This window comes from Colobus angolensis, unplaced genomic scaffold (assembly GCF_000951035.1).
Source record: "Colobus angolensis palliatus isolate OR3802 unplaced genomic scaffold, Cang.pa_1.0 Scaffold124, whole genome shotgun sequence".
In the NCBI taxonomy this organism is placed as follows: domain Eukaryota; kingdom Metazoa; phylum Chordata; class Mammalia; order Primates; family Cercopithecidae; genus Colobus; species Colobus angolensis.
The window spans coordinates 99,742-108,349 of record NW_012113586.1 but is presented as its reverse complement, the minus strand read 5'-3'; the positions used below and the strand labels follow the sequence as shown (position 1 = coordinate 108,349).

Here is an 8,608-nt window from a genome sequence, read left to right as displayed (position 1 = left end):
TGTGTGTGTGTGTGTGTGTGCGCGCGCGCGCGCGCGCCAAGGGCCCCGAGAGCCAGGCAGACCCCGGGAAGGAGGAGTTATGTAGATTACGGATGAACATTCTGGAGGGGAGCGAGGAGAGGAGGGAAGGAGAAGCAGAGGCAAGAGAGTGAGGAGCGGCGGAGGCCCTTCCCGCAGGAGCTGGGGGCGGCGGCGGCGGCTGAGGAGGAGGAGGAGTAGGCGGTGGAGGGAGGAGGACGCACGGGCTGGAGGCGGCGGCGGCGCGCAGCGGTACCTAGCGGCGCTGCCCGGCTGGCAGCCGGAGGACGTGGCACTGTCCGAGGATCCAGGGGGAGGGGATTCGGCCTTCTCCTCCCCGCGAGGAGGAGCCTCGGGACATCCAGCAGAGGCGGGAGGATCCTTGAGGGCACTGGTGCGCCTTTCAGGTGAGCTTTTAGCAGATAAAAGCGGCTGGCTGTGGTCCGCGCCAGTAGTGCTTTCTGCTCCGCACTCCCAGTGAGCCAGGGGCGCAACCGGAGTTGGGGCGAGGGGCGCGCTGGCCACCCCGCATGCGCAGAACCGGGAGCCCGCTGACCGGACTACAGCTCCCAGAGGAGCCTTGTGGAGGCCGCAGACGCGGAGCAGCTGGCGCCATCTTGAAATCTGATCCTCAATCCCCTAGCCTTTGCGTCTGCGCGGCTGGCCGCTGCTGCTCTGGGAGCCCAGTCTGTTGAAAGGGTAGGACATTGAGGACGCGGCGGCTGGCGGGAGAGACAGCTGGCGAGAGACATGGCAGGGTCGGAGCGCGGCCTGCGCCTCTGTCACTCAGCATCCTCTTAGACGTTTCCACGCCCGCCCCCTGCCCAAGGGGCGGGGCTGACGGCTGTGGTACCCGGAGCCGGTGCATGGGGTAGGGGTGCACCCCTGCAGAGTGGGGACCCCACTGGGCTGTGGCATGCTGACCGGAGACCACTGAGGCGGGAGACAGAGCGCGGCGAAGAGCCATTGAGTGGTCATCCAATAGCCGCCGCCGCCGCCGCCTCAGGAAACTTGGCACCCGCTAGGAGGGAAGATGAAGGAGATTTGCAGGATCTGTGCCCGTGAGCTGTGTGGAAACCAGCGGCGCTGGATCTTCCACACGGCGTCCAAGCTCAACCTCCAGGTTCTGCTTTCGCACGTCCTGGGCAAGGATGTTCCCCGCGATGGCAAAGCCGAGTTCGCTTGCAGCAAGTGTGCTTTCATGCTTGATCGAATCTATCGATTCGACACGGTTATTGCCCGGATCGAAGCGCTTTCTATTGAGCGTTTGCAAAAGCTGCTACTGGAGAAGGATCGCCTCAAGTTCTGCATTGCCAGTATGTATCGGAAGAATAACGATGACTCTGGCCCGGAGGTCAAGGCGGGGAATGGGACGGTTGACATGTCCGTCTTACCCGATGCGAGATACTCTGCACTGCTCCAGGAGGACTTCGCCTATTCAGGGTTTGAGTGCTGGGTGGAGAATGAGGATCAGATCCAGGAGCCACACAGTTGCCATGGTTCGGAAGGCCCTGGAAACCGACCCAGGAGATGCCGTGGTTGTGCAGCTTTGCGGGTTGCTGATTCTGACTATGAAGCCATTTGTAAGGTACCTCGAAAGGTGGCCAGAAGTATCTCCTGTGGCCCTTCTAGCAGGTGGTCGACCAGCATTTGCACTGAAGAACCAGCGTTGTCTGAGGTTGGGCCACCCGACTTAGCAAGCACAAAGGTACCCCCAGATGGAGAAAGCATGGAGGAAGAGACGCCGGGTTCCTCTGTGGAATCTTTGGATGCAAGCGTCCAGGCTAGCCCTCCACAACAGAAAGATGAGGAGACTGAGAGAAGTGCAAAGGAACTTGGAAAGTGTGACTGTTGTTCAGATGATCAGGCTCCGCAGCATGGGTGTAATCACAAACTGGAGTTAGCTCTTAGCATGATTAAAGGTCTTGATTATAAGCCCATCCAGAGCCCCCGAGGGAGCAGGCTTCCGATTCCAGTGAAATCCAGCCCACCTGGAGCCAAGCCTGGCCATAGCATGACAGATGGAGTTAGTTCCGGTTTCCTTAACAGGTCTTTGAAATCCCTTTACAAGACACCTGTGAGTTATCCCTTGGAGCTTTCAGACCTGCAGGAGCTGTGGGATGATCTCTGTGAAGATTATTTGCCGCTCCGGGTCCAGGTATACAAAACGGCTACACAGTGCCTTTCTGAATATAGCTAGCTGGCCTCTGGCTTCACATGATTTCGGTCTAGGTGGAGGTTAGTAATATTCTAGACTTGAGAAAATTAGTTATGAGCCCATTTTTGCTGCACCTTTTCTATGTCTCATTTAGTAAATGTGATTCGCACTCAGAGAATTTGCTTTTCACAGTCTTTGTAAAATCTGTTGGCCTTCCCATTATCAAAATTGTATACCTTTTAAAACAAATAGGTAAAGATTCTCACTTCACTTTTATCCTATAAAAAGACATTTAATTTCATTTCTAGCACTAGAACTTTTCCTCTTATCTCCTTTTCTTTCTTTTTTTTTTAAACAACTTTTAAAATTTGTTCTTGTTTTCAGATTTATAGACATTTCCTCCCATTGGCTTTCTGTAAGGCAGTTAGTTCTCTAGTGAGTTCTTCCCAGAGCATTGAAGCTTTCATCCGCAAAATGCCTGTAGATGATTAGAGCATAAGGTAAAAGGTTTGGGGGAAACCTGTTAATCCACCAGTAAAGTATTATAACATCTGGACAATATTTATTATAATTAATAGTTCATTGGAGGATTAGTGATGACTCATTCATAAAAGAGACAGGAATTCAAGTATTCAAATACAGTATTGTCACTCAAAACGTTAAGGCATAAACTGTTCACAGCCAGAACTCTGCTGAGTTCTACTGGAAGATATTTGATATTAAGAAAGGATTAACCCATTATTGGATCAGAGGAGAGTTTCATTCATTATAGTCTTGAATTCTTAATGACTAGAGGATGGCAGTTGCTTAATTTGAACCATTCCTGTCTGCCCAATTGATTCTGTACCAACCTTTTAAATTCAGCTATGGTAGTTTGTTTCTATAGCAACAGTAAATGCTAGGTTCAGTTAACTTTGTGAAACATACTGGCATGTACCACTTGATACAACTTATTTAGCGATACTGTCACAAAGGTAGATGTGATCTAGAAGGCATTTTTAGAAAGCCTGCTACTGGTCAACATCATTCCAGAAATTTAGAGTTTGATAAGTGACATTGTTGATGGTCACATGAAACTTTTGGAAAGTAGTTCTGTGGTATGTATACTTTCTATCACAATAAGAATCTAAGCAGAACACAGGAGAAAAGTTTTTAAATTTACACAAAATTATCAGTAGCAGCATAGATGAGAAACAGCAGAGATGAAAGTGTCATGAAAGGTAAAAAGTCAGTGCATTTTCATTTGTATAAAATGTATGTACTTCTTTTCTTTTGCTTTTTCTTTCAGTGGAGCCTCACAGCTAAATGTGGGCTTTACAGTATTTCTGTGACCAGACATAGGTGTTACAAATTAAACATGGTGTTTTCTTATTAGGGTCTAAAATTAGTTGGGCCAAGATGAATGGGAAATAAACTCATCCCCCCAACCCGCCACCAAATATGACCAATATTGTAGAACATTACATAAAGACTGAGAAAATAACAGCCAAAACAAGGTCTTTTTCCTCCATATTTAAATAAAATACTGTATTTTGGTGACTGGGTTTTGGAGTTGAGAAGAATTTTAAAGATCATCTTCAGGCAGTCTCTGAATTTGGAGATATGGAAAGTTCATTCTTTAACTAACTTAGCCCATGCAGAGACAAAGGTTTCTGACCATTCTCAGGCAAGACACTTTAATTCTATACATTAAACCCCATTGTCTGAAGTATATAAATTTAAGTAAGTACTTTTTTAAAACCAGGAGCCCTCTTTCTCTAACCTAAGGATGCTTGGGGGATTTTTTAGAGATTACGTGAAAAAAATTGTCATTTGAATGAACACATATAAACTATGGTGACTGTATCTTTAGGTCAAGTCCCTTTACTTCACTAAATTTGAACATTAGAGCTTTAAAATAGTAGCATATGACCTTTCTGCTGTGACCTAACTTACATTCTTACATTGTTTACTGTTTCTAGAAAAACAAAAATTGGGAGGGAGAAAATGTCATTCAGTTTCAAGAAATGTGGCATTTAATTATTATGCCATTTTCTCTAATAATTTAAGATGTCAGGGAAAATAGATGAATTGGGCACAACGTGTTTGTAAATAAAATGGGCAGCATATCTATTGTTTAAATCCGGTTACTTTTAAGCTCCTTAAGAGCCTTATGACAAAACCAGAGCTAGATAGGACAATGGCAGACTGGTTTTTGTCTGTTTCTCTGAACAAAATGTGGAAAGAATAGAAATAATGTAATTTTTTTTTTTGGTAGTTCTCCTTTTAGCTTGTGGAAACATGAAACCATGAAAGAAAAAAAATGTTTCCTTTAGTTCAGTTCTGCCACAAATATGGAGAAAACCTTTTATCTTAAAGAGCAAGATTGTTCTGTAAGGTCATTTGGATTCCTTTGTTTAATCTTCCACTTACCATATTGTATGCACTATTAAATATTGACATCAGAATTCCTCCTGATTGCTTTTCCTCTTTCTTTTTTTCTTTCCTTCTTTCCTTCTCTTTTTCTTTGTTCCTTTCTTATTTATTAAAGAAAAATAACAGTGTAGTTCTGCTTACTGTATTCTGATATTACACAAAGTAATTTATTTCCCTTCTACAGAATTTATGTATGACAACCTAAAGCTATTCAGATATCTAAAGAAAGGTTTGAAGCCTTATTCTAGCTGGTAATTCCCTTCTTTATTGTCTGGCCCTGAACTAGAAAAGCTATCATGGGAGGGGTGTGGTCCCTTAGTAAACAGCAATGAGCTCTGGCCCAGGTGCAATTTCCCTTTCTATCTAAATTCAAAGAACAGGAGATCTTTGCTTTAAACCTTTCAATGCCAAGGTCTGCTCCTTTGTGACTATGGTAAATTTATCCCACTCATATTTTAGTTATAGGAAGTGGATCAGGCCCTTTGGAAGATGTTGCCATTAGATGCTGGTAAAAGATTAGGCCTTTAATTTGATGGTAGTCGATGGTTCTTGTCTGTCTCCTAGTATTAACAATAGGGTTGACAATTATAGCAGTTTGAGATCTATAACTCACTACTGTGAGGACTAGAAAGTGCCAAGAAAAATGCTGTCAACACAAAAGGTCTAAACACTGCCCTTAGCCTAAAAGTCTCATATTGTGCAACACTAGACCTGGAAGCAGTTCTCTTTTCTGATACTGGAAAGCCTGTGTCCTAATTATGAGTGAAAAGTGACTTAATTTAAAATATATTAACATTTCCACATGATTTTAGTACCTGAGTGTCTAGAGAGTAACACTGATTCTACCAAATCAGGTATTACTTATTTCATGGGCTACACTATCATTGTAGGAGTGACTGTTTTATGTACTTGATACTTCACAAGAATTCATTAAGTTGTTGGCTTAGTGGTACTTGCTAAGTGCTCTTTTGGCAACTGTTATCTGCAAGGACATTTTTCTGAGATGTAAAATAGTAAATTATTACAAATAAAGAAGAAACAAATATCTTCCAACTTTTAGGTCAGTACATTATTTATAGAAAAAGAAGTTTCTTATGATTATTCATGTCAAGAGTGATTCATGTGAGATTCAGATTCATGTATTTTCCTGTGGCATTCTTTGGCTTTAAAGTTGCTATTCGAATATATGTTACATACAGTCGTATTTCTAAGAGAGCCACTGAAGGCCTGTTTTCGTTTGTTTTTATTGTTCTTATGCATCCATTAAACAAAAACTTTTGATCTCTGCAGTATTCCCAGCATTATGGTAGGCAATGGGTCTATAGAAATGAGAGATACATTCCCAACCTGAGTGAGAATCCAGTTCAGTTTAATTGGATCTTTTTCCTGATTTCCCAGGAAACCTTGGACTAATTACTTCTCTAAGTTTCCATTTCCTTGTATGTAAAATAGGATCGGATCAGACGGTTAGTCTATAAAGTTTCCTTCACCGCTCTAAGATTGTTTGGTTTTAAGCAAATAAAGATGACCACCTTCCTTGCCATGTTAAACTTGAAGCTCTTTTCTTTAATTCTGCCTGTTGTAGTTTGAATTTCAAAATATCTTACTGTAGATATTATTGTTGTTTTACACTGAAGAAGTAAGAAGCCAAATTTTATAGAGGTGGTTTTATCATTAAGTAAATGGTAAATTTATTTATTAGTTAGAATCGTTGTCAATATCTATTAATGCGGTTACTTTGCCCATGGTGTGACATAGTTCATGTTGCCTCAGGCGAAAGCTTCCTGTTATACCCCCAACAACAAATATCTCAAATAATTTTTCCAAAAGTCATTATCCTTGCTGCTTTTTTCCCTCTCCCTCTATCCAGTCCACCAGCAAGTCCTGTTAGCTATACTTTCAAAACATATCCATATCTATCCATTTATTTCCCCCTCCCTTACTAAGCACCAGAACCCAAGCTGCTATTGTCTTTCACCTGCACTACTGCAGCAGCCTCCTACCTGGTCTCTCTGCTTCTATTGGTGCTCCCCAATAATTCATTCACCACAACATGATCTTTTCAAAACTTATGTGTGATTACCTGTTAAAAAACTGTGGTCTATTCTCATTTCAGTTAAAACGAAATCCAGTTCATTAACCCTGTTGTCTGAAGCTGGATGTGACCTGGTGCCTGCCTGCCTCTCCACCTCATTGAGTGTCCCTATCCCCTTTGCCCACTATGCTCTAGCCCTGTGCTATCCAGTAAGCTAACCACTAGTCTTAGGAGCTGTTGAACCCTTGAAATGTGGCTAGTCCAAATTGAGATGGGCTGTGAGTATAAAATATACCTTGAATTTCAGACTTAGGAAAAATCATGTAAAGTGTCTCAATAATTTTATATTGTTTACATGTTTATGATAACATTTTGGATATTTTGGGTAAAAATATTTTGTTAAAATTAAGTTTCCCTATTTATTTTGTACTTTGTTCATTGAAGCTACTAGAAAATTAAAAACTACATACAGGACTCACATTATATTTCTATTAGAAAGTGCTGTTCTAGCCACAGAGGCCTTTCTCTTTTCCAGGCTCATATTCCATTAGCTGTTCTTTCTGCCTGTATTGTTCTGCTTATCTTTGCAGGACTGATTCTTTTTCTTTCAGATCTCTACTTAATGCTGCCTCATAAAGACCTTTCTCTGATCAAGCAATTTAGAGTAATTTACCCACTCTGTATTATGCTTTCCTATTTTGCCACGTAGGGCTTGTCCATAATATTTTTTGCATTTCCTTGTTTGTTTATCATGTACTCCCCCCCTCCAACCCCTGCAAAATATAAGTTTCAAGAGCACAGGGACTTTGTCTTGCATGATATATCTTCAGGACAGTGCCTAGCACATAGTTAGTGTGCAACAGATACATGTTATGTCAGCATTGTATTCCTCACAGTGCTTCACATGGTGCTTTGCTTATTATAGCATTTAGTAGGTGTTAGAAAAGTTGATAAATAGCACTGGAGGAATAGAAAAGATTTTTCTTCGGAAATCTTTATGTTTCCAGTCAGTTGCTAGCAGGAAGGGATTTAAGGTAAGCTGTAACTCCACTGCCTTGAAGGTGGTAATCAAGTCTGAAAATGTGAGCGAAAGAAAGAATGAATAGCAGTTGTCTTTTTTCCCTTAATGAATTTATATTCCTATTTGGAATGGAAGAGGGTATGGAGGCGGGAAGATCAAATGTAATTGTCGCAGTAAATTTGTAAAGTTTTATTTTAACATCCTTAGCTTGTAATGATTACTAAGAATGGTTCAATAAGTTTATCTTATTGTCCCATATACAAATTGTCCCATATGTAAATCATACTTTTTTCCTCCTGAATCTTTTAAGTGAATTGATATTCCTATAAAATATGTCTCCTTCCCAGTTCACTATGGATTATTTATCTGTGCTTATGCTATAAATCTGCCTTTAAGTAGGCACATCTATTTTAAATTTAGTTTATTCTCTTTTTATTTTGAAGTAATTTCAAATGTACAGAGACGTTGTAAGAGAAATACCAATAACTCCCATATACCCCTTACCCAGATTTACCAGTTGCGAATATTTTGTCACATTTGCTTTATAAACTCTCCCACTCTCTGTATTTGCACAGTATTTTTTTTTAAATTCTTGAACCATTTGAGAATTAGTTATAGATAGTATACTCCTTTACCCTAAATACTTCAGCATTATTTCCTAAGGACAAGGACATCTCTTATATAATTACAGTACAATTATCAAATTTAGAAAATTAGACATTGATAAAATACTATTATCTAATATATAGTCCATATCAAAATCTGCCAGTTGTTTCCAATAATGTGAAACAAGCATGTTGTAAGAAAGGTAGGTGAAATGTAACTTCTCTCAGTAGTAGTATAAGTTTGATGAGTATGCCTTTTCAACTCCTTGATTAAAAATAGAATAAAGCAAATATTTGGTCATTGTGAGCATCTCCTTTATTAAATCCTCCCCTTCTCATTGAACTCTGAATTACTT

General features: G+C 41.0%; 1 protein-coding gene across 1 annotated transcript in view; it reads left to right on the top strand.

Moving 5' to 3' along the window:
• The first annotated feature begins 218 nt into the window (after window positions 1-218).
• Window positions 219-8,608, top strand: part of LOC105505369 (myomegalin-like) — a 36,752-nt gene continuing 28,362 nt past the window's right edge. The window contains exon 1 of the mRNA XM_011933192.1: window positions 219-2,176. Coding sequence (XP_011788582.1) covers window positions 1,052-2,176 — 1,125 coding nt within the window. The 5' untranslated portion in view covers window positions 219-1,051. The remainder of the gene's footprint in view (window positions 2,177-8,608) is intronic.